Source organism: Camelus ferus, chromosome 32 (genome assembly GCF_009834535.1).
Source record: "Camelus ferus isolate YT-003-E chromosome 32, BCGSAC_Cfer_1.0, whole genome shotgun sequence".
NCBI lineage: Eukaryota > Metazoa > Chordata > Mammalia > Artiodactyla > Camelidae > Camelus > Camelus ferus.
Window position 1 is genome coordinate 5,578,902 of NC_045727.1, and position 25,804 is coordinate 5,604,705.

Below are 25,804 nucleotides of genomic sequence, written 5' to 3' on the forward strand. Positions count from 1 at the left end.
GGAGAAAACAGATCAAAGAGGAAACAGGTCCAGATACAGGTTTCTAACCGCTTTCCATCTGCTGAGGAAAAACAGGCAATGAGAGTGAAAGTTACTTCAGACTTCATGAACTGTGGACATTTCTGTGGAAATAGCCTTTTTCTCTCAGCCTCTCACCTCTGAATAAAGATGTGCACAGAAAACCCTTTCATATTAAGTGGAGAATTACGGTTTGATATGATCTGGAAAGTCTTCTAGGTATCTACACTTAAAATAATTGAAAATAAGGACTCAAACTGATACTGTATGCCAATGTTCATGAAAGCAATATTCACAATAGCCAAAAGGTGGAAGCAACCTCCTGTCCTCCTGTCAATCAAAGACTAAATGGATAACAAAATTCCATACAATAGAATCAGCCATAAAAAGGAATGAAATTCTGACATATACTAAAACATACAAGGACCTTAAAAACTTTATGCTGTAAAATAAGCCAGACACAAAAGGTCAAGTAATTGCATGATTCTGCTTGTATGAGGTATTTAGAGGGATCAAAGTAATAGAATTGTGAAATAGAGGTTGCCAGGGGTTGGGGGAGGGAGGAATAGAGAGTTATTGTTTAATGGGTACAGTTTCAGTTTGGGATGATGAAAAAGTTCTGGAGATGTGCAGTGGTGATGGTTGCAAACAATGTAAATATACTTGACACTCCTGAACTATATACTTTAAAATGGCTCAAATGGTAAATTTTGTTATGTATATTTTAACACAATTTTTTAAAAAAGCAAACCTCTTTCGGAGAGGATAGTTATACCGTGAATCAGGAGCCAAGTACCCTTAACACAGATCACATTTCTCATCCTCCCCAGTTTCTACTCTAAATTGTTTGTTAGCATATTCCCTCCCATGATGCTTTGCTTCATTCTACACCAAAAACTGAGTTATATCAAGCAACTAATCTTCAGAAACAGCCTATCCATTTCAGAGAGATCTTCATATAGTTGTACAATTTTCAGCCAATCAAAAATTGAAGGTTTTTCCATGAGACGCCAACTCACCTTTCTGAAATAGGAACCTTGCTTATTGGGAGTGATGAGTAGGGGGTAGAGCTTATTAGCTTTGCGCAGTGGCAGTATCGTAGCCAATGAGGTTTATCCGAGGCGCGATTATTGCTAATTGAAAACTTTTCCCAATACCCCGCCGTGACGACTTGAAATATAGTCGGCGCTGGCAATTTTTGACAGTCTCTACGGAGACTGAATATTTTGGTTTGATTGAAAAACAGAAACGTCGTTGCTAATGGTGTAATTTAATAATTTATGGTGTTAAGCTTTTTCTGGTTAGTGCTATTGAGATGTTTTAAGGTGTGTTACAAGGCTTTTTTTTTTTTTTTTTTTTAAACCAAGCACAGGCAGGTATTCCAAAAATGCTGTGGGGTTTTTCCCCAGTACTTAACAGTTCGTTTGAAGCTTTGAAATAGAGTTGGTAATCTCTGATAGTATCAGATCGCGGATGACCACAGGCGTGTTGAGGCTGTGGGCGTGTTCATCAGAAACTTGAGCGTGGCCAACTACAGCACCGCATCAATTAAAAAAAATTTTTTTTTATGAATGTTGCTTGTTGATTCCTGTCTTCCGAGCGTTTTCTCCACGGTTATGTTGGAGATTTAACTCTTTCTGAAAAATATCTCTCCGGTCCCAGGCACACCCGCCTCCAGCTTCTCGTCTCTCTTCCTCTTACCTTCTTTTTCCCGGTCTGCCCGCCGCTCGGTTTCTCGCTTGAGTTCAAGTCAACCCGATGGCCTCTGTGACGTCATAATTTGCATAAAACTTCCCAGCATCCTCAGCGAAAGCGCTCTTGTTTCCAAAATCTAAATGTTCAACTCGAGATGACCCAACAGCAAGAAGCCCTTTATGCAGACCGGCCTTAAATCTAACCGCTCGCCGGGAAACACGTGGTGTTCACGAACTTGCTGGCGGTCGCTCACCCTCACTAAAAAGACAGTTGTCGTCCATGGTGGAGCGGGGTGCATAGCTATTTTCTTCAGCTTTGCGCAGTGGCAGTATCGTAGCCAATGAGGTTTATCCGAGGCGCGATTATTGCTAATTGAAAACTTTTCCCAATACCCCGCCATGACGACTTGAAATATAGTCGGCATTGGCAATTTTTGACAGTCTCTACGGAGACTGAATTTTAGTGGTTTTAAAAAAGGAGAATAAGAGAGGGTTCTTGGTTTTGTGGAATAAACTAACAATGGTTTTTAAGTAAGTTATGGTAATTATTTAACTCGTGAAAAGAGCAACGACTGAAGTACCCGTCTTTCTTCATCCTGTAGCGTAGTTACTTTATCACTGGGGTCATCATCCTTTTTTACTGATTGATGTGAGTGAAGCATCTCGCAGCTTAGCAGGAATGGGAAAGAACCTGAAAGCAATTCACCCAAATACTTTCTCTTAAAACGGCCGGGAAGGGAGGTAGGCACGACAAATTCATACAGGTCTCATTGTAGAGCGCGGGGCGTGGCTATGTTTGGAACCGAGTTCCTTTATTCCTAATGGTGTGTTGGTTTCCACTGGGCCAGCTGCCCCTAAACTTGTCCTGTCAGGAAGGCCAGGAGTGTCCCTGGGGCATGGCAGATCCGTCTTCTTTATCATCTCTAGCAAAAGGATGTGGGCTGGCTTCTAAGGGCAAAGAAGGCAAGAGGGCATCTACTGGTTAAAAGTAGTGTTTTGGAAGGCAAGTTTGTGTGCCCAACATGAGAACAAACATCGAAGTTTAGAGCAGAGAAAGTTACTGCAGGGCTGAGCAAGAAGGACATAGTGGCTCATCCCCAAGAAAACCCTGAACTTCTGGAAGGGTTTCAGCAAAGCATATTTAAAGACCAGGTAAGGAGGGTAGGGGGCGTTGCAGGTACTTGATCAGCTCCTGCACAATTCTCTGGTTGATGCTGAGGGAACAGGGGACTACTTGCTTTCCATCGTCAAGTAGTTAATTTCTTCTCTTTGGTGGTGGTTTTAAGCATATGAAAAACTCAGGAAATATACACAAGTTACTATTATCAAGGAGGACCTACAGCTGAGGATATATATAGTGGAGGGGTCTGTCCCAGGAAGGCCCCATAGGGTCCTGCTCAGTTACAGCAGCACGCTGGAGAAAACCGCCCCTGCGGCAAATGACACCCAGTTCATGCTTCAGGGAGCTCACAGTCTTGAGACAGACCACAAGTAAACAGGTAAACTAGATAATTACAGATTGTTGTAATGTTATAAAAATAAATACATAAACAGGAGGATGTGATGGAGCCATCCAGGAGACCAGCCAAATTCTAACAATTATTGAGCACTCACTGTGTGCCAGACTCCATGCAAAGTGCTTAGTATGCTTTACTTCATTCAATTCTCACAGAAACTATTCTCCCTATTCCCCTCTCCCCATTCCTTTATTTTTTAACAAGCAACTCTATTGAAGCATAATTGACATTTGATAAACTGCACATATTTAAAGCATGTAATTTGGTAAGTTTTGAAAGCATATATTCATGAAACCATTACTGCAATCCAGATGGTGAACATATCCATCACTCCCCAGTGTCCTAGTGTTCCTTTGCAGCCATCCATCCCTCCCATCTCTCCTGCTACCCCCACTACTGTCACTATAGATTAGTTTGCATTTTCTAGAATTTTATATAAATAGAATCATACGATATGTGATTTTTTTTGTTTTTTTTTTTTAATCAAAAATTATATCCTTGAGGTCCATCCAGGTTGTTGCCTGTATCAATAGCTCATTCTTTTTCCTTGCTGAGTGGTATCCCATTATATGGAAATACCAGGGTTTGTTCAACCATTCACCCATTGAAGGACATTTGGGTAATTCCCAGTATTTTGCTATCACAAATAAAGCTGCTAGGAACATTCCTGTACAAGTTTTTGTGTGAGCACAAGTTTTTAATTCTTTGGACTCTATGGTTAAGTTGCCTGTTAAGTTTTATAAGAAGCTGCCAAATTATCTTCCACAGTGGCTGTACCATTTTACTTTCCATCCACAGTTTTTAAAATTTAGGCAAGTTCCTCTGCCTGTTTTCTTTCCTTCCTGACATTGATTTTTTGAGGAGTCCCAGACAGGTATCTTGTAGAAATCTCCTGTTCTGACTTCACTGGCTGTGTTCCCCCGGTGTTGGTTAACATGTTCTTCTGTCCCCTTTATCTCCTGTAACCAAGACTGTGGCTTCCTTGGAGTCAAGAGAACTTCAGAGATGTCATTGTGAACTTTGTACTGCGTCTGCCACTATAATCCATGCCAAATTAGAGTAGTAACTGCTCTCTATCTCTACCGTGAAAGTGTATTTCCCCTTACGTAATCAGTTATCTGTGGAATGAACAGTCCTTGACAAAGGATTTGGTAGTAAAAGCCATTTGTTTCCCACAACCACTCCCTTAAACCACTTCCAGATCAGTCATCAAAATATGGCTAATTAAGATAAATTAATGTCACTTCTCTGGAACCCAGAGTAAGTTTGCTAGGTCCAGGGAATACCTTTTATTCAAGACTTGTGGTCCCAGGAAAGGGATAAAGAGTTCCCTGAAGAGCCAATGTATCAGAATTGAGTAAATGTGATCGAAAGAGGGGGTCAGTGGTAACTACCCAAAGGGACATCCTGAGGATCCCACAATGATTATGGGAACTACAAGAGGAGCTAATGTGTGTCACCCAGAGGCTGAAATTTCAAGGAGCTAAAAATATCCTTGACAGTGTAGTCTGAAAATGCACCCCAACCATTTCTTTTCGCCTTAGCCACTTGCCAAGATGGCTAATCGGGATGTCAAAACAGTCCTGGAGGAAATAGAAAATGAATGCTCCCTTCCATGGCAAATTTCATATTGATCAGAAAGTCTGGTGATGCTCTGGCAAACACCCATGTGATTGTGTGTGTGTGGGTGTGATTTACTTAGAAATTCTAAAATCAGGTAAGTAAAAATAATGACTCATTTGTAAGCAAATACAAGAAAGGAAAACATGGGGAAGCCACCAAAAATTGAACAAAAAGCTTAAGGAAAGCAAAACAATGCTTAAAAAAAAAAAAAGGAAATTTATAGAACATACATGTGATATTTCACTCTCAGCTCTCCTGAACACTTTGTCTGGGAACTTTGAGTTACAGTGACTTTTCTTTTTTTTAACTGAAGTAAAATCACAGAATGTAAAATTAACCATTTTCAAGTGGATCCATGTGATTTTTACCTATTATTCTTTTCTGTTCCACAGCCTAATTTTTTTCCAGTTCTAAAATTACTGCATGTTTGTATATAAAATCTATAATTTTATATATATGCAGCAGTGACAGTCAAAGATCCCAACCATAACCCTACCTCCACAGCTAGAAGAGATGGCCACAGGGAGGTGAGATTTTGCCTCCAGATTATTCTATTTATATGTCAATACAGTTATGAACAAACATTGGATTATACTCTACAGAGTTCTACTATTTCCTTTTTCTTTCTGCTAAACTAATACATGACGTCAGCGCATGTCTCCCCTCTTCCCATATGGGTACATCCCACTTCAGCTAACCAGTCCCCTGTGGGAGATGTCTATAGGTGAGATGGCTTGCACAAAAGCCATTCATATTTTCTGTTTTAAGAGGTGCCCCCCAAACAACAAGATCTTACTCTATAGCACAGGGAACTATATTCGATAGCTTGTAATAGCCTATGATGAAAAAGAATATGAAAAGGAATATATACATATATATGACTCTGCTGTACACCAGAAATTAACATAGCATGGTAAATCTACTTCAACAAAAACCAGAAATGCCTCCCAGTTGGGTTCCCCAAGACTGTACCAGTGTTTTCTCCCCCAAAGCCACACAAGAGAGCATCTGGAGAGTGTTTGATATGTATGTATGGACTTGCTCTATAACTTCCACAGCACTGTCTGGGGCAGGGAGGGGAAGAAGGTGAATTCATCTCCAGTTCCAACACTTGTTTGTTCTCTAGCTCCTTTCCAGGCAGAGAGCAGGGAGTAGGGGCTGGGTTGGGTGAGGTAATCCTGACCTTCTCCCCTTCCACCATGTAAGGAAATATCCTTGGAAATATCAGTTCCTGATGGAGCCAACCACCACCCGTTCCCCTCCCACCCTGTCGCCTGAGCCAGCCTGGACCTGCCGGCTATGGGGGACGGGAAAGCTGGGCTCTGAGGACTAACTCAGCCAAGAAAGGATTCACCAGCCTCCAAACAATCTCCCCAGTGTTCAAGTCACTGCAGGCTGTCTGCAAGAATCACTGGCTTCTCTAGGTTAAAAATATTCCATGCCTGAAGGGTCCTAGTGTCTGTCTCAGAAGAGAGCTGGCTCACAGCTCCATATCGCTGGGGAAATTAACTGAGACCAATTGATTTTTCTTCCATGAAGCTTTGAAGCCAGACTTTCTAGATTCACATTCTCGATCCACAGTTCACTAGCTGTGTGAGCCTAGGCCACTTACTTAACTTCTCTGTGCCTCAGTATCTCTGGCTGTTAAAGGAGTATCAGGATCACATCTATCTCTGAGATCAGTGAGTCTCTACCCTGGCTGTGTACTGCAATCATCTGGGAAGCTTTTTAAAAACCCTGATGCCCAGGCTGCATTCCGGGCCAATTAAATCTGAATTTCTGAGCATTAGTTCTGGGCAAAAAAATATATTTTAAAGCTTTCCATGTTATTCCGATGTGCCACTGCTGTAGAGATTTTGTGGTATTAAATGAGATACTATAGGAAAAGTGCTCCCTGTGATGCCTGACACAGAGTTATATGCTTTGGTTGGGGTCAGGGAAGGCTTCCTGGAGGAGAGGGTAGTTGAGCTGTCAAGTGAAGGAGGAGAGAAGTTAATCAGGAGGAAGAGGACAGGATGCATTGCAGTTGGGATATCAGTACCCACAACGGTCTGGAGCCAGGAGGATGTGGCCTCTTGGAAAATCACTGGGCTTTATTCTGATATCAGGAGGGTTTTAAGCAGGACATTAAGTGACCCAGATGGTGGCCTCCCCCCAAATTCAGAAACAGCAGGACCTCCTCAAGTCACTTTTGTCCAAGCTAGCTTGAGAGCTTGAACTTGCCAAGGGATGTGACCCAATCCCCAAGCTCTCCTTCAGGAACCATACCCTAGATGCTAAAATCAGACAGTCCTGGGTTTGAATCCCGTCTTGGCCACTTTGTACCTGCGTGGCCTTAGGCAGGTGACTTCACTTATGGGCCTCAGTTTCCCGGCTTGGAAAATAGGCATAAAACCCCCACTGGACCTTTGTAAAGATTAAATGCGATAATAATGTAAAAGATACAGGGCCTTCAGAGCAAGGCCACATGCTCTCTGGGCATTACCAGCTGACAGCTGAATACGTTGGGGGAATTGGGGCCCGGACATTTCTGCCCACTAATGAATTTTTGTCCGGGACTCCCAGTTGTGATGGCTTATCTTTTGTCAGATCTGAGTCTTTCCTTGCCAGTTCTGCTTCTTCCTCTTTCACAGATGTTCCTCTAAATCAATTTCAACATCTGCTTTCTGGAAGACCTGACTTAACAAAGAGGGTCTTGGGGGCTGGATTCTTGTGGGAAGGGGAGCTTGAAACTGTGCATACAGAGCATTTTCATGTAAAATCAACAAACTACTATTGCACATTCCAAAGTGTGCAGAAGTGTGGATAGTAATGATCACCTGTATGAGAATTAATTTAAACAATAGCTATATAGTATCAGGCACTCGATAAATGGCGGTTGTTGCTGTTACCTAATTTCTGTCTGTCTGAGCAGAGCCTCTCTGGGGTCTGGGTTGGCAGTGGGTTGTTTCAGGAAATTGTGCCCAGTACTGGGTGTAACCTCCCTGTAGTTTTTCCTTTAATGTCTAGGTGGGATCTCTTCTGCTTCTTGCAGTTTTGGAAAAGTCTTCCTCTAGGGAGGGTGCACATGTGGAAGATTAAGGGATATATCACCTAGAAAGTATTGAATCTGGCCCCACAGGCTGGGCTGTGAGCTCCACTGGCGGCCCCAGAAAAGCTATTCCAAAGGTTCACAGCCTCGCTTGGTACTGATTGAGGATCTTCTTGGGAGGTGAATTACTGGGAGATACAAAGGTGGACAAATCTGACTCTCCAGTGGACAGACATGTGGCGAGCGAGTGACGATGGATGGACAGACACAGGTCAGATTGTGAGATGTCAAGACAGGAGGATGGGTCCGAAGGCCAGACAGTGAGGCATGTAACTCTGAGACAGACTGACGGAGGGCTTGCAGGCCTGGGAGCCTCCCACCTGCCGGCTCGGCCGCGAGGGGGCGCTGCCTCCCCGCCCAGAGGTGCCCACCGTCCGCGCTGGGCGCGCGCTCGCGGGCTGGCGGCGGGGGCGGGGCTAGCGTGCGCATGGGGCGGGGCCAGCTTGCTGGCGGAGCGACCACGGGAGGAGCGCGCGGAGGGTCTGCCGCGGCCGGGGCGGAGCGCGCGTGCTCGAGGGGGCAGCCGGGGGCGGGGCGCGCGGCGGGCGCGGGCGCGCGCGGCGGCGGCGCGTACCGTTCCGGGCCGAAGCTCGCGGCGGAAAAGTTGCGCGGCGGAGAGGAGCGGCCCCGGGACGGGCAGCGAGCGCGACGCCGAGCAGGTTCCCCGCGACCCCGGCACGGCCATGGACGACCTGGGTGAGTGAGCAGGAGGCCGAGGAAGGAGGCAGCTAGGGGCGCGCGGCCCTGGGCCGGGCGGGTGCGAGCAAGCGGCGGGCGGAATCCCACCCCCGGCGGCCCGGGTCCCGGCTCTGGTTCCGGCTCCGCGGGGCCAGGATCCTGGGCTGGGCCTGAGTCCCAGGCCAGACCAGCCCCGCCGCCGTCCTCACGGCAGTCACCCCCCCCCCCCCGTCTTGAGGACAGCCCCACCTCCGGACCCCCAACCTCGGGGACCCCCATCTCCCAGAGCAGCTCCAGGGACCAGCTTGCTCGTCAAGGACTCGCCCCGTCCGCCTCAAGGACAGGCCCCCTACTACCTGGACCTGACCACCTCCCCAGCCATGAGACCCCTCACTTTACAGACCGCTCCCCCACCCCCATCGCACAGATGAAACACCCAGCTGCCTAATCTCACAGGCTGGGTCCTCCATTCCAGGACCTGCTCCCCCCCTCTCTAGGAACGCCCCCAGCTCACAGACTGACACCCCCACTTCAGGGATACCCCTCCGGGCCGACCCCTTTCATTTCACAAGTTAGAGATGAGCCTCCAGGAACCACGTCCCCACAGACAAATTTCCCAGCCACCCCACTGATCCCCCTCTCCCATTTCCCTGACTGCTCTGGCCATTCCATGGACCAACCCCTCCCCTTTCATATCACAGACCAGCCTAATCCTGAAAGAGTAAGCTGGGGAGACAGGACTCTTACCCCAGACTCTGGTGAAATGCCAGGGGAATGAGGTGGGAAGTGGGCCCCACGGTGCGGCTATCTCTGAACGTGTCCAGGCTGGTAGAGTTCCCCCCACCCCATCAAACCTTACTGGAGGCCACACAGGTAAGGAGAACAGGATGCCCAGAACAGAGTTTTACTGTTTTCATGTTACCGGAGCTCCCAAAATGCTCTTTTCAGTCCAGTCCCGATCTGGTGTTAGGGCAGGGGAAATTATCTCCTGGAACCAGACACTAAACCCAGGCGGGTTGGTGCCAGGGTTCTAGGAATGCCTTGAGTGGTGTGAACCCTGGGGTGGGAGGATTCACTCTCCCTCCCAACCTCCCCTTCACGCCTGTAGCTGAAGGGCCTCTGAGCCGGGCAGTTGAGGAGGGGGGGAATGTTCTTTCTCTGTAGGAGCCTTGTCTTCCCTCTATGGACTGTGGGTGGCTTGTGTGTCCGCTCATGCTTTCTCTGCCTCAGGCTCTGAGGAGTGGATTCATCAGACGGGACTGATGGGGCCCCCCCAAGCGCACAGGGCACTAAATTAAGACTGGCTATTTGTAGGCACTGGACTTTCAAGGGGACAGGGAGGAGGACTGGGACTTGACTGCTCCCCAGAATCTTCCTTTTGGGATCAGGGTGCCTCCCCACTCCCCTGACCCCCGGGATCCTGGAGCTGGAGAAGGTGTACAGCCCTGTGTGTCTTGCAGAGCGCAGCAGCTGCCAAGCATAGTTCTGCCTTTGGGTCAGGCTTGGCACCCATTTTTCTAACACACTCAAGGTTGGCATGGCTTCCGGGCAGGTATTTTTTTCATGTAAAAATAACTGAGCTGAAAGGAGGCTGAGGGATATTTTTTGAATCAGTATCTGAAAGTCTCACTGCTTTCCCAGTGGGGAACTCGGGAGCAGAGTTACAGTTTCTGAAAGCTGATGTGGGTTCCCTTGCTTCTAGACAGTCCCCATGCTGTTTGAAGGACTGAGAAAGTCTTTGTAGAGTTTGCAGTTGAAGCCTGGAATTCCTGTCCTCTGACAGTCTTCCATTTAGGGCCAGGAAGCTGAGTTCATCTCTGAAAGGAAAGAGAGTGCCCTGGCCGAGCGTATTGTAGGAATTTACATTTGCTGTTCCTGGAGTACTTCCCCAACTCACCCCATCCTCACAGCAGCCCTTTATAAGAGCCCCTCAGGGCCACTGTTAACATTACTACGTGCCTTTTACAAATTGAGAAAAGTGAGGCTAAGAGAGGTTGATTCACTTGCCCAAGGCTGCACAGCCACAGAATGACAATATCATAGCTAGAAGCCCAATCTCTAGCGCTCATATCTGCAGCTCTGGGGACCATGAGGCCTTTCTTCCTGAGGAGGGATTGCAGTGGGGCGATGCCTGCCACCTGTAACTAATGCTGCCTTCCACCTTAGGCCCCCCAGTTGTCTGGATCTGAGCTGCCCGGCTTCCTTGGCCTAAGCTCCCAGGGGCCAGCCACGCCTGTCTGACTGGAGCCTGGGGTGGGAGGAATGGGGCGTGCAGGAGGGGAGAGGAATTTGCCTCTGCGCTCAGGCTCCATCAGCTGTCTGGGTGGCTGCTCAGCACCCTGCTCGTCAGCTGTTTTCCTTAGTTAGGGTGGACACAAAGGCCAGGCCTCTCGTTTTTATTTTTCTCCTGAGAGTACTCTCAGCTGTGAGCCTCTCAGCCCCTGAAACAGGGGAGTTCACGGTCTGTCCCATGGCAAGTCTGGAGGGGTCAGTCGCTGCTGTGACTTTGTTTTTTAGGTCTGAAAAAAAAAAAAAAGGGAGAACTCTTCCCCTCCCTATAGCTGTTAGTGACAAACGCACCATGTGCTGTTTAATAAGTTACAAATTTATAGCTCTTTGGGCAGAAAAACATAAACACAGCGTGTCCTGCCCTTGCCTGTGTGTTCTCTCTGCTTTGTGCTGCAGGGTGGCTGCTGGTGGCTTTTCTCATTACTGTTTAGATGCTGGTTTGGCCGGGAGTTCTCCCTGTTCGAGTTCTGGCTGGAGTTTCCTGGACAGAGTTCCCACAACACTGAGATGCACTCTGATTACGTTTTCTGACCTGACTCCTCACTCTCCCCTAAATTCCTCGTGTGATTTGGGTGGGGGTGGGGGCAGTGACCACAGCTGGGAGCTAATAGTGATCGTGCGTTCTTGATGGGAGCCAGGCAGCCTACTCAGCACTCCGTGGTATCATCACAGCCGTTCCGAGAGGGAGGTGTTTCATCTCTGTTTTACAGACGCTGAAATCTGAGTCAGGAAAGTTCAGCGGGGGAGCTGGGATTGGAACCCAGATTGATCCATGCAACATCATAATATGTTAGTAAGTGCTCAGTAATTAACCAGGGGGATGAGCCATGGGGCCTGCTGAGTAATTGCTAGCTAGGTACCTTTTAAAATTTCTGGCCTAGGGGCCATCCCATATGGCCTGTGTGGCAAAGGGTGGTCGAGTGCAGGCCCGGAGAGCTTCGCTTTTCTCATCTCTCTCAGGGGAACAGCCAGCTGTTAGCAGTGCCCTGTTGCGACTGGAATCTGGACCTGTCTTCTTTCAGCTTCTGAGCAGTCTTGACCCTCTGGAAAACAGTGCCTCATTGTCCTTGGGGGGAGTGCTGGGTGGCAGGGGAGTTGCCTGGGGGCATTCCAGGCTACGGAGTCGCTCTGTTTCCATGGAAAGTCTGGACTTTGGGCTTGCCAGTCTGTGGTGCCTCTGTGTGTTCAGCCAGGGTCAGGGCACCCAGCTGCTGGCCCTTGGAGTGTTGGTGTGCTCCTTGTGGGGCACTGCGTCAGTGCTACGTCTCCCCCTGGGCCGTGCACTGGTGGGGTGCAGAGCTGGGATCCACACCCTGGTGTGTTTGATTCCTAAGCAGGTACCCTTTCTACTGGGCATCCACTGCTTAGTGTGGAGAGGTTCAGGGGCCAGAGCCCTGCCACTGTGGGTTTGAGGTCCCCCAAGGGACCATCCCGGTATTCCTTTCTAGTTTCCCCAGTGATGGCTGTGCACTGGCCAGTGGAAGGCTGACCAGCCCTCCTCCCCCATTTATGCTGACCTTCCAAAGCGTCCCTTGGGCTCTTACCTCGTTCCAAGGCCAGAGATGTCCAAAAAAAACTTCCTCCCAGCCTCACTCTCATTCCAGCCTCCCCTGGGTTGTCCTGGTCTCATTGCCTTCATTAGTGATGATAGCCATCTGTAGAACACTTTTACTGCTACCCATTTTATAGATGATGAAATGGAGAGGGACCGAGAGGGTGAGCCCACTTGCCCAAGTTCTATAACCAGTGAGTGGTGGGGCTGGGATTTAAACGCAGTTTAGGCTTGTAACCATTTTTACACATCTGTTCATGATACTGGATTGGATCTGGGTTGCCTGTTGGTTTGATTGCTTTCCACTGTTAGGATGCAACAAATCTTTTCTGGCCCCTTCCTTCACCCCCCAGTTCCCTGTTCAGGCTCTTGCATCTCTCCTTTTCTGGTTCTCTACGGCTTTTTCCCTCTCCTTTGTTCTTCCTTGGGGATGCCATGCTCAGGATGGGACCCTGGGTACTTGTGGCAGTGTCTCCTGCTCAGTGAAGGACCTCAGTCCTCCCTTACCTGTTAACCTTCAAGACAGAGCTGTGAGCTTATAGTACGGCTGCCGAGGAAAACCTGGGGCGGGCTCTGTGCCCCTACCCCGTACACTCTCCTGTCTTTGTTCAGGTGTTTGCTTGTTGCTGCCATCTGGAGCCAGCCCATTTCCAGAGGAGGGAGTCCTTGAAAACGTTTAACATGGAGAATTGAGGATGTCCTGAACTGAGGGAGAGAAAGCGTTGGGAAGCTGAGTTTTCCCAGAACTCTTTGACAAACCAGCGGATTAAAAGGGGTGTCCAGAGGTTGTCTTCTGTCCTAGGGTGGGCTTGGAACCTCCGCAGTCCTGCTTTGCCTTTTCCGTTGGAGTCTTGTTGGGAGTCTCACATCTGGCCTTAAGCGACCATTCACGTCCAGAATAGTCTTCCAGCTAACAGAATTGATTGCTTAACCAGTGGGGTTCAGGGCTGGCCTCTCCAGGGAGGCCTTAGATGCTGGGCCAGTGGCAGGCGAAACGTGTGGTTGGCCAGGCCCAGCAGACCCCTGGTGGCCAAGTTTTCCCTTAAAGATGGCCTTTTAATGCTTATTTCTTGTGTGATTGTGGTATTGTGGTTTTATGGGAGAACATTGTTATTGTTAGGTGCATGCAAAAATATTTGGGAGTGAAATGTCATGACATCTGCAGCTTAGTTTTAAGTGATTAAAAAAAGGGAGATGTGTATATGCTGTGCACATATCTAGAGAGAGGGAGGGAGAGAGAAAATTCGTGCATGTGTTTAGACAAAATGGCAAAATGTTAACTGTGGCTGAATCTAAGTAGAGGGCATATGGGGGCTCATTGCAATGGTCTTTCAACCTTTCTGTATGTTTAGATGTTTTCATGATAAAAAATTGGAACAAAGTAAGAAAATCTTGCTTTCGCTCAGAGTTATTCGACCAGGGGAGCCCCAAGTGTCTACACCTCCTGTGACTGTGCGGGTGGTGGAAAGACTGTGTGGCAGAGCCACACCCACACGGGCCCACAATGATAGTGGCTGGTGACTCTTAGCTGGGCATGGGGGCACATCGTGACCTGTGCAGAAAAAAAGGACAGGGCCTGGCAGAGAGTGAGCTGCTCAAGTGTGGCAGGGGCCTCTGGGGTTATCGTGGGTGTGGTAACATTAACCAGGGTCAGGGCAAGGGTGATACTGGGCTCTGGTTGGAGTTTGGAAGGGGTTGCCTGGGTGGGATGCAGAACAAGGCTTTACTAGAGGCAGAGAGCAGCCTCTGGGCAGCTGGAGCTTGGGGGAGGGGATGAAATGCCTTTCGCTTCACATCATGAGCCTCTTATCTGTGGCCAAAGGAACACCATTAGCCTGTGGCAGGGGAGGCCGGAGTAGCCCCCAGGCTCTTGCCTGCAGCTCTGATCTGGCTGTCCAGTTCCCCAGACTTGAGGCTCCCTCACAGAATCTCCATGCCCAGGTCCCTCTTGTCTTGGTTTGTGCTGACTCAAAGCCTGGCCTCTCATCTGTTCGGGATAAATAGCTGGATTCTGGCCCCAGTGGCCCCCTTGGCTTTGAGGGCCCTGGTGCCTACTGGAAGCACTTTGGGCAGCCAGCCCTCCCTCGTAAGGGGAGCTTTTCGTGTAAAGGTCTTGGAGCCTCCCGTCTGTTTGTGTGCAAGGACGCGGAGGCTGGCCACTTGGTCGTGATCATGGGGTCGTCCTTGGTCGTGATCATGGGGTCGTCCTAGTGAGGGCTCAGAGCCGCGTGTCCGGCCTGACTCTGCCTGTCTGAGGAGCAGGATGATGTGTGTTTTATTGGGGGGGAGGGGTGGTGCCGGGAGGAAGCTTTATGTAATTCTTGGCTGGGACTCAGGTAATTGTTTTAATGAAATGGAATGCAGCTTATTCAGAACTTGCTTGGCAGAAACAGCCATGTTCTGTTCTGTTTTCTTTTTGGGGAGAGCAAGTCACACACTTCCAGCATTTGGGAAGAGTAGAGCCCGCGGGGAGCACGAGCAAGGTGGGCAGAGGCCCCCAGGGACCTCCTCCCAGTTTAGCATGAGGATCCTCGGGTGGGTCCTCTGGATGCCAGTCTGGGAGTCTTTTTCAGTGAGCCATGGACCCTCGGGCCTCCTGCAACAACAGAAAAGCCCTATTGCAAGCAGGCTGTACACTGAGCCTGAAGCTGCCTGAGTCGAGGGATGAGGGGGTGCTCGGGACATAGCAGACAGACCCTCCACCATGGCCTGTTTGTTATTTGCCATGTCCCCTTCTTTCCACCTCAGCACCTCCTATACCTCCCGCAGCATCTCCCATCGGTGCCAACATCTGAGGCTTAGAGTGACCGCTCATTCTCCATCTGCAGATATACCTGGACCCCCTTCCCTTCTGGTTCCCTTTTTCCTGTCTGCTCTTCCTAACATCTCTACTTCTTTCCTTTTTCTGTTTTTTATGCAGCCTGGGCCATTCTTCCGTGTTTTCTCTTTTGCTAAGAATGCATCTCACTCTGTAGTGGCCGTATTTCCCCTCCCTTCCTCAAGATCTCCTCCGCAGAACCCCCCCCCACTCCCTCCCCCACCTCCTTCTCTGATCCCTTTGTGGGGTGCACACCATTGTGTTTTCCCAAAGGCTTTTCCTGGGCTCCCTGTTTCTCTCCTAGGTGTCCAGGTCAGTTTATCTACTTGCGTGACCTCTTTTTATCACTCGTCTCTTGGTAACTCCTAAATTTATGTTTCCACCCTGACGTGGATTCTATTGTCCAGATTCTTCCGGTCTGCACGCCAGCAAAGACCCACCCCGTTTCCTTCTCATTCTCTCTTCGAGGCCTCGTCTCTTGTCTGCTCTGTTATCCCCTCTCCCTTCTCTTGGCCCATCTTAAATCCTTTCTGCAACACCTTAAGGGTTAGGAGACATGTTCATGGACTGCATCATTTCTGATCATTCTGACCACAGCTCTGTGGGGTCGGTGGTAGTCTCCCCCGTTTTACAGTTGAGGAAGCTAAACTGCAGCTGGGGAGACTTAGAGGAAGGGGACACACCCAGTGTCACCACAGATAATGTTGCAAGATCTTGATCTTAGGTCCTCGGATGTCCAACCATTTCCCTTTTTGGTTCTTCGTACTGGGAACCTTCAGGCAGAGATGGGAGCTCACAGGTTGGACTTGGCCTCAGAGCCGTGTTACTTGGACTTCGTGGTATTGAAAAATATTCCAGATTGGTTGCCGACATTTAAAGTATCAGGAGATTGCACCTAAAAATCCATGCGTCGTTTCTTTTGAAAAATCAGAGTTGGCTACACCGGATGCCCATCCTCTGTGGCACCAGTTGGTTGAACTCAACAGCGCCAGCCCTCCCAGTGGCCCTCTCTGCTGCCTGCATGGGCCCTCTTTGGAAGGTTCCAAGAATGCTCCCTTTCTGCCTTCAATTTATGGCAAACACACAGTTGCCAAGTCTGGGGGGTTTCTTGAGCTGCATTCTCTGAGTTAGATCTGACTTTTGTCCCCTCCAAGCATTTAGCTCTGCCTGGAGTCTGGACCTTTGTCCACGTTGCAGAGAACAGCCTCCAGACATGTCACCTGCCCTCACTCTCCACCTTTGAGATCTCAGCCGCAGCCCCCTTCTTGAGAAGGCTTTTTCCTGGTTAAAACCAGCCAACCTCTCGACCCGCCCACTTCACTACAACTTCACAGATCTGCGCACGTGGGCTGCATCCCTTCTGTCTGTCCCTCTGCCCTGTAAGCCCCTTGAAGACAGGGATCTCACCTGCCTTTCAAACGTCTCTAACCACTAAGCAGGGCTCAATTCACTCTGCGGTTGCTTGTTAAATATTTGATGTTGGTTGATGATTAAATGAGTATGAACTGTGGACACCCACCGTGGTGCCGAACTTCCAGCCACCACTTCCTCCATAGGAGAATCTGAGCGAGAAGCTCTGGGCTCCAGGCAGGCGAGGAGGCAGCAGAGTGCCAGAGGCAGAACACAGGCTGCCCCCTCAGCCCCTCCTCTCCTGGGTCTGTATCCAGGCTGCCACTCGCCAACTGGGTGATCTCGGCAGGTCACCTTACACCCTGAGCCTTGGTCCCGTCATCTGTGAAACAGGTGCATTTCCTGAAATGCTTTGAAATGCTCAAGAAACGGTCACGATGATCCTTATTATTCATCACTGGCATGGTCTAGACATTGCTCAGAGGGTTCGGCTTTCTCTGTCACCTCCTCACCTCACCCGTCTGCAGCCTGTGTTTGCTGTGGCCTTGGTGGTGGGCATTTAGGGCACGTGTACCTGGATGGCCGTTCAAGGAATCTTGACTTCCGTTATCTCCCTCAAGAGTGTGACTTGGGACCCTTCTTGGCCCTGCAGGGTAGAGAGGGGCTCGGCTCTGCAGGTGAAACAGTCAGACCCTAGTGCTGGTGGTGTAGAGCTGGGGTTTGATTATATGACATCCCATTTCCCCTGAGCCTCTTTGGTTCCTTTGAGGAGAAAGCGGTGTGGGAAGGAGATTCTTTGGTGGCTTGGTTTATGCCAGTCACTCATCTTAATGTCCACATTTAAGAGCAGTCAGAGAGCGGCTCTGGGATCTGCGTCCCGTTCTGCACTGGGCTCCTCCCAGGCTTCGTGGGCCTTCCTCTGGTCAAAGTAGCCCATCAAGGATGCTCTGTGACATCTATAAAGCCTCTGGGGTGGATCTAGGCCAGTCCTGGTAGCAGTAGAAGAAGGGAGAGCTTGATTTTTCTGGGCCATGAACTGTGATTTGTGTGCATTGCACGGGCACAGACATTGCTAGAAAGCGGCCCAGTGATTGGGCTGTGCCCTGCCTGCCTCTGCACTGGTTTAGGGGCAGCCAATCCGTTGGGTCAGCCCTGAGCCCTGTTTGGGGGTTTAAGTGGCTCAGCGTCCTGGCCAGGCTTTCCCTTGCTCTCTGTTTCCAGGAGTATTCCTCTTAGGTGGAAATAGGAGTGTCCCACAGCCTGCACTTGGTTTCCTGCGGGTTTACCACTTGCTGTGTGGCTTGGCTGGCCAGCTGGGGTGGGTTCTGATCACTGGTGAGCTGCAAGACGGCTGCGTCAGGATGCTCCTCAGGGGTGGGCATGAAGGAGTGGCCGTGGCACCGGGAACACTGCCCTCATGCCTTGGAGCCCTGACCCGGTGCCCTCCTGGGCTTGTGTGGTCACTTTCCTGTCATGGGAAGTCCTGTGTCCCCACGAGTGGTTGTGCCGTTTCCTTAGGAGTGTCTGCCCAGCTGCATCTCTGGGGCGAGGGAGATGGGAGAGCTCCGTGGCCCTGTTTCCTCTCTGTCTCCACCCCGCAAATGGCCTCTTCTGCTGTGTCCTCAGCTTTCCAAGAGTTCCCGCCCCTTCTCTGTCTTTGGAGAGGCGCACTGGAAGTCTTTTTGCCTGTCCTGAGGCAGCCATGCCAGAAACCAGCTGGGGAAGAAGAGGGGTGTCACCTGGAGGTGGTTGTCATGCTTCCCGTGGTTGCTTGTGGTCATCTGTTCCCAAACATCCTGTTTGCACCCTTACAGCGGCAGGAATTCTGACCTGGAGACAGCTGTCATCTGATCTGCCTGACCTCGGACAGAGGCACGGGGGCTGGGGGTGTCACAGCCCATCTGCTCGCAGGAGGCCCTTGGCTTGCTGGTCACTGGCTGTCGATAGCGTTGCTGGTAGCAGCTCCCGTCTTCGCTGCTGGCTTGGGCTTCATCCCGGCCCTGCCCTTTCTCTCCTCGCTGCCTTCTACCGCCTGTGAGGTTTTTCCTCTGAATGTTCTATTGAGTGTGGCCGACGCTCCCATCTCGGTGGTTCTGGGCCAATTCAGCCTTTCTCAGACTCCTGTACTGCCAGAGTGGAGGGAGCCTTAGGGTACCACCCACTCCTGTGGTCGGGATCTCTGCCCATCACTTCCTTTGTCAGAGCTGCTCACTTTTTATCTGTTGATCTATTGGGCTTCCATCGAAGACTGCAATTGCAAAAGGGGTTTTGTGGCTTTTAAAAAATTTGAAAATAAAAATATAACAACACTGGAAAATCATTTTTGAGGTTCAACCCACCTGTTTTACAGAGGGACAAGCTGAGGCCCTCTGAGGAGAAAGCACATGCCCAGGACACTTAGCGGCAGAGCAAGCCTCTGCTTTTTTCCCTCTTTCTAGCCCTTTTTGGGGAATATCTAGGGTCCTAGTGTTCTTCATTTCTAGAACCACACACTTGCTACAGTGTGATCTCAAGCCTTGTTTTCTTCTAGAGACCCTTCTCAGATCATTTTTGTATCTAATATTGTTACTTTGTAAAGTTTTTTAAGTCAAAGAAGATACATGCTTACTGTAAGAAGAAAAAAGAAAGAAGTACCAAAATGAAAGTCCTCCATCCTTCCCCCACCAGGGGTAACTTGCCAATAGTTGAATGTGTATCTTACCCAACCATCTTCTATACATTTATAAATATATAAGCATGCATGTGATATATACACCCATCATTTTTAAAAAAAAACTAAGATGAATTCACATAACATAAAATTAACCACTTTAAAGTATGTAAAGAAATAAAGTATAGAATTCAGTGACATTTAGTACATTGACAATTTGTGCAACCATCACCTCTTTCTAGTTCTGGAACATTTTCATCACCACCAAAGGAGTCCCCATACCCATTAAGCAGTCTCTTCCCTTTACTCCCTCCCTGCAGCCCCCTGGCAACTACTGATCTGCTTTAGAGACACTATGGATTTGCCTGTTCTGGACGTTTCATATAAGTGAAATCATAACAATGCATGGTCTTCTGTGATTGGCTTCTTAGCATAAATGTTTTTGAGGTTCATCCATGTCCTAACGTGTATCAGTATTGCATTTCTTTTTTATGGCTGAATAATATTCCATTGTGTGGATAGACCACATTTTGTTTATCCATTCATATGTTGATGAACGTTTCAGTTATTTCCACCTTTTGGTTATTGTGAATAGCACTGCTATGAACATAACTCATTCCAGTACTTATTTGAATACCCATTTTCAAGTCTTTTGTGTTTATACTTTGTTGTTTTTATCTGTCTCTCCCCTTTTTTTTTCTAAGTTGAAGTATAGTTTATTTACAATGTTGTGTTGGTTTTAGGTATACAGCATTATGATTCATTTTTTTGTTTTGTTTTGCAGATTACATTCCGTTACAGGTTATTACAAGATACTTGATATAATTCCCTGTGCTACACAGTAAATCCTTGTTACTTATCTATTTTATGTATAGTAGTTCTCCTCATTGTTTTTAAAGTTTATTTTTCTATATTGTTGTAAATGTCTATTTAAGGGACTAGTCATGTTCCTTTAATATTTAACTGGTTTTCACTAAAGGAACAGAGAAAAAGGCTCTATGTTTAAACCAATATTCTGAAAAATGGGTAGGAATTGGCCAGGTGAAAGGGCTGGGTAAAAGTGGTAGAGTTTTTAAAGATTTTTTTTAATTAGATTTCTTTTTTTGGTAAAGAGTGGGTTCAGTTTTACATAAAACTTGAGGAGAAAGTACAGGAAATTTCAAAAAAATAATTTAACTGGTTTTAACTGATTACCAGTGTTATACACATTCACTGTAGATAAATTTGAAAAGTATGGGATGCACAAAGAAGGAAATATTGAAAACTGAGGGAGATAATCGTCCAGAGATAACCACCATTACTATTTTTATGCATGTTTGTGTCATCTCTTCAGTGCATGTCTATTTACATAATTGGAATAATAATTGCCAGCATCAATATAACATTTACTCTGTGCCGGACACTGATCTAAGTGCCCGACTTGCGTTGCCGTATTTTTCCCTCACAACAGCCCTGGGGAGTAGGTATTCTTCTAGATGCAGACATGGAAGAGAGGGTACCTGGCTTGCCTGGCGTGACTGCTGGTGAGCGACTGAGCGGGGATTGGAGCCCAGCGACTGCTTTAGCCCGCTGTCCCATTCAGCCCCCTTTGACCCTGTGGACCCTGTGCTGACTGACTCCCACTCAGAGATGCCACTGCGGAGGGAGGAGGTGACGGGGCTGGTGTGTGTGCATTTTGTGTGTGGATCACAGTGTGCTTGGGGGTGCAGTGACTGAGGAAATGGCCAACCAGATGCCAGGTGGTGGTGGTGGGGATGTTAAACACTGCCCTCCCAGATCTGTCAGGGGGTGAAAACCACCGTGAAGTGCAGTGTGAGCTGACAGGCCTCCCTTGCCTCTCCGGAGGTCTGCGGGGGGCGGGGGGGGCAGCAACAGGAAGGGAGCCTGTCCTGCCCTGTGGGGGTGGGGGGTCCCCACCTCTACTTCAGCCCTCTGTTTGGCCCTCGGTCCTGCTGCTCCCCAACCCTCTGCTCATTTGCTTATATCTTCCTCTGGCTTCCTTTTGAAAGGTTTTTCTCTCAATTATTGAGCTTTCTCAATTAGAGAGTTGAACTCTCCAGCTGCAATTATGGATTTGTCTCTTTTCCCTTTCATTTCTGTCGATTTTTGGTTCATCTAGTTTGAAGCTCTCTTATTGGATGTATGTACATTTGGGACTGTTACCTGTTCATGACGAATTGACTTTTTTGTCATTATGATATGTCCCTCTTTATCTCTAGTAATATTTCTGTCTGGAAGTCTACCTCATCTGATGTTAATGGAAACCACTCCAACTTTCTTGATATTAGTGTGAGTGTGGTATATTTTTCTCCATCATTTTATACCTATCAAACTGGTAGCAACTCTTTATCTGTGTCTTTATATTTAAAGTGTTTCTTATAGACAGCATATTTTGAATCTTGCATTTTTCTCGTGTCTGACAATCTCTACCTTTTAATTGGAGTGTGTAGACCATCTAACGTTTAAAGTAGTTATCAACACGACTGGCTTTAAGTCTGCTGTCTTGCTATTTTTTTTCTGTTCCTGCCGTTGGTCCTTTATTCTTCTTTTCCTGCCTTCTTTTGGATTCATTGAATACATTTTAAGATTCTGTTTTATCTCCACTTATTTGGCTGTACTTCATTGGTTTACTTTTTTTAGTGGTTGCTGAATGGTTTGTGGGATTAACTTAACAGTCTACCTCCACGTCATGTTACAACCACTTCACTTGCAGTGTAAGAACCTTGCAACAATACAGGTATTTCCAATTTCGCTTCTTGTCCTCTGTGTCATTGTTGTCATAAATTGTACTTCTACTTATAAAACCCACACTATGTTGTTAGCCCATTATATTGATCCACAAATTTACTATTTCTGATACTCTTTGTTCCTTTGTAAAAAGGGCCTTTTAACATCTAAAGAAATTAACAAGAGTGTTTGCGAAACATTTTTTTCCCCTTCCTCTCTCTTTCAGTTTCTCTTCCAAAACCTCCTCATCCTCTTCCTTCCTCTGGCTAGTTTTCCCTGCCCATGCAACTTCCCTCAGCGTCCCTAATCTTTGCGTGCTTTTTGGCTGTCTCATCTGCAGCTCGGTCGTGATAATCAGTGATGCTATCAGCCTCGCCGCTACAGAGCCTCATGGCTGGTGTTGCTAACACATTCCAGTGGCCCACGTTTCAGAAAATCCGCACATTCCAGCTCCTGTCCCCTGCCTCCTCTGCCCCAGCGGGCGAGGTGTGACACGACCCATCAGCAGGACACTGGGGCTGTGTTTCTGCCTGTTCCTTCTGGCCTCTCCCTCCAGCACCAAGGGAAAGTGCCACCAGTCCCAGGGCCTGGCTGCCCGAGTACCAGATTCCTGCCAGCTACCTCACTCCTGTGAGCCCGCCCCCATCCCTGACTTGCCCTCCCCACCCACAGAGGAAGCCAGACAGGCCACACAGTGAGTTAAAACCTTAAGTACCCACAAGGGGCTGCTATCCTCAGGCCACAGAGTCTTGTGCGGTGTTCCTTTGATTTTTTTTTTCCTCCTTTAAGGGTAGGAGTGGTGCTGGTTGGGGAGGGGTGGTGGTAACTAGATCACAGTAGAGGGAAGTTTCCCAGGATAGTGATTATGTGTTGCTCGACCCCGTCGTGCGTTGCGTCCACTGAGTGCTCACAGATGCCCAGCGTGGCGTGGACTGCAGTGGTGAGACAGGTCTCTGAGACAGATGGGCTTGGTGGGGCCAGGCTGTGCTCGATGCAGGGAGGTAAAGATGGATGAAGACAGCTCCCTGCCCTTGATTAACTGTCACAGGCTGGGACATAGGCACTCAGGCATAGTTCCTTCTGGTTTGATATGTGCTCTCCTAGGGGATGTGCAGGATGCTTTGGAAACTCAAAAGGAAGGGGTTTCGAACCCTGTGCAGGGAATGTGGTCACAGAGGGCTTCCTGGAGGAAGTGGTACTAAGATGACTCTTTGATGTGTGCTTATTTTAATTGGAGTCTTGACATTTAGGAAGGCCTCAAACCTTCATCCTTTATATAAATTATAAGGATTTCCATAATAAGATTTATAGAAGATGCTGTAAAATGTGCACCTTATGGTATGTCTATCCCTAAATAAGTGTTTTTTTCTCCCTTTAAGTATTGCTGTAAATAGTGGCACCCATGTAGCATAGGTTTGACTTTTTTTTAATGTTTTATATGAAAACTACAAACTACCTTAATTTATATGTGGTTCCTCATTATAAATAGGCTTGTCTTCCTATCTGAATTTTTTTTTGTGTGTATATGGGTTCTACGAATTAACTACCTTTGCAATTCTAATCCTGTATTATTTCTTCTACTTTGTTTTGTGTAAAAGGGGAAAAATAAAACATACAGAATACCCTGCCTCCCAAAATAAGATTTTTCCATAGTAAGATTTGGGAATCTCTTATAGAAGAGGGTTCCAGCATAAAAAGTGCACATTCCTTTTTCTTTAGGTAGACAGGGCAGATCCTTTTAATCCTGGGGTTGCAGAAGAGTAAACTGAACTGTGGTGAGTCTCAAGGGATAAGAAAGAGTTTAGCTTGTAAAGAGGGCAGGAAGGTGGTCTAGGCACGTGCAAAGGCCTGGAGGGTGGAGACTTTTGTGTGTATGTGCTAAGTTCACTGGCTGTGATTTGGCACCGTCTGTTGTCCCAATTGAATTTGGTAAACTCACCAAACTAAGCCTGAGCCATGAGGCCAAGGGCAGTAGCTAGCCTTTGCTTCCTTTTGGGGTTGTCTTGCTGTAGCAGTTGTGGGGCCACCCTCTGGGGCGTTTCTTATCCTCTGGTCAGATGTTGAGCTCGGTGGATGCAAATTCTTCGCAGGCGCAGTTGGGGTGGAGCCCAGGACAGTTCTGAAGGGCATTTCCACAAGAGTTTGGGGCCTGAGATTGTGTCCTGGGCCTGCTGGCCCCACTGGTGACCCCGTATGCTTGTGTGGCAGGAAGAACCTGGTTCCTGTGATAACGAGCTTGACCTTGCCCCTCTTCCGGAGTGGTGCTGTCAGGGGGCGGAGCCTGCTCTGTGTTTGGATTTCAGGGCCGGACTTCGCGGGAGTGGGCTGTGGGAGGGCTGGGCACTCAGAGTTCCCGGAGCTGGCTGCATGCAGCTTACAGCTTCCCCACACCCGGGCCGGAGCAAACAGGAGTGGCAAGACTGTGTCATTCCCTAGACCTCTGCTTTCTGGGCCTCTGAGAGATTCATGGGTGGCTTGGCCAGGGGAAAAGAAAGGCCCTCGGGCTTAGGCAGCCCCGTGGCTTTGCCCATCATGGCTCACTGCCCTCGCCGCCCTGACCCTCCCGTAAGCCTTCTCCCCTTTGGCCCTGCTCCTCTGCCTGCCTTCCCTGTCTCATCTGGTGGATGTGTCCTCCCGCAGGAAACAAACGTGGGAGGCATCCTGTACTCCTCCTTCTCCATAGCCACTCAATTACCAGGTCTCCTTGATTTCACCGAGTTTTATTTAGAGCACTGAGACTCTTGGTCTGCCTCCAGTCGAGCCCCGCCCCCCTCCCAACTCTCCTGCACACACTGATGTAAAACACAAGCCTGGTCCTGCCGTTCCCTGCCGGCAGCCTTCCGTGGCTTGCCCTTGTAAGTCCAGACTCCTCTTCTCTGCTCCTCTTCCCCCAAGCTGGGACTTGCATTCTGAGCTCCAGCCCCCTCTGCCCACGAGGCTGTGCCTTCCTGTGAGTGGAAGACCCCTCCTGCTCTTTCCCACTGGCCCCAGTTATGACCATTTCCCATTAGTTAGCACTCCCTGGAGACGCACACTGGATTTTTGTCTCCCCTGTGCCCAGCGTGGTGTTTGTGGACACTGCAGGACCACCACGGGTAAAGGTAAGGCAGCATCCAAGGGACAAGGATGGAGGGACCGGAGGAGGCAGGGCTGGGGTTCCTTTACCCTCATGATGTAAGAGGCTGTCATCACACGCATCCTACAGATGTGGCAACTGGGCTCAAAAACATGCAGTGCTAGCAAATGGCAGAGCTGGGGCTTAGACCTAAGTTGTTCAGCTGTAAAACCCACGCTACACTATGTTGCAAACTCATGTTTAGGTACGCAGGGCAGGTGTTGTGAATGGATGGAATGGAGCAGATTTCCTGCTCCAGCCAGTGGTGGCCCTGCAGAAGAGTAGACCAGGATTGCTAGCTCTTCTGACTTCTCCTGGGAAGCCAGACATTCTGGCTTTCATGTGGAATCTCTTGATTTCTTAAGACTAATTCAGATTTCTTTAAAAAGCACAAACACAATGTGAGGGGCTGTTGTGTGGTGGGATGTGGCCAGCAGGCCTCGGGCTGGTAGCCTCTGCCATATTCTCTGTTGCCTCCCTTCCCCTACCTCTTCCCCCTGGTCCTGCTGCCCCTAGAATCCCCTCTGGAAGGCAAAGAGTCAGAGTTCATTGCTTGAAAGAGATCTTGGAAGATTATCTGGGCCAACCCATAGCCACTTATGATTCTTGTTTCACCAAAAGGATAGGTAGGTGTGGCCAAGCAAGGAACTGTAAAATCTACACTCAGGAATCTGTGCTTCTG

General features: G+C 48.5%; 1 protein-coding gene and 2 non-coding genes across 9 annotated transcripts in view; all 3 read left to right on the plus strand.

The window, feature by feature from the left end:
- The first annotated feature begins 1,094 nt into the window (after positions 1-1,094).
- LOC116661049 lies at positions 1,095-1,235 on the plus strand. The gene has a single exon (XR_004316812.1). It is a non-coding gene; the product is annotated as a U4 spliceosomal RNA (small nuclear RNA).
- Positions 1,236-2,024: 789 nt separating this feature from the next.
- On the plus strand, positions 2,025-2,165 carry LOC116661045. The gene has a single exon (XR_004316809.1). It is a non-coding gene; the product is annotated as a U4 spliceosomal RNA (small nuclear RNA).
- A 6,235-nt stretch (positions 2,166-8,400) lies between these two features.
- The window catches only part of PXN (paxillin), a 42,476-nt gene continuing 25,072 nt past the window's right edge, over positions 8,401-25,804 (plus strand). For 2 of the 7 annotated variants that reach the window (XM_032472037.1, XM_032472038.1), the window contains exon 1: positions 8,401-8,639. In XM_032472037.1, the coding sequence (XP_032327928.1) occupies positions 8,627-8,639 (13 nt within the window). In that variant the 5' untranslated portion in view covers positions 8,401-8,626. The remainder of the gene's footprint in view (positions 8,640-25,804) is intronic. The other 5 variants (XM_032472031.1, XM_032472032.1, XM_032472034.1 and 2 more) reach the window with 3 other exon arrangements.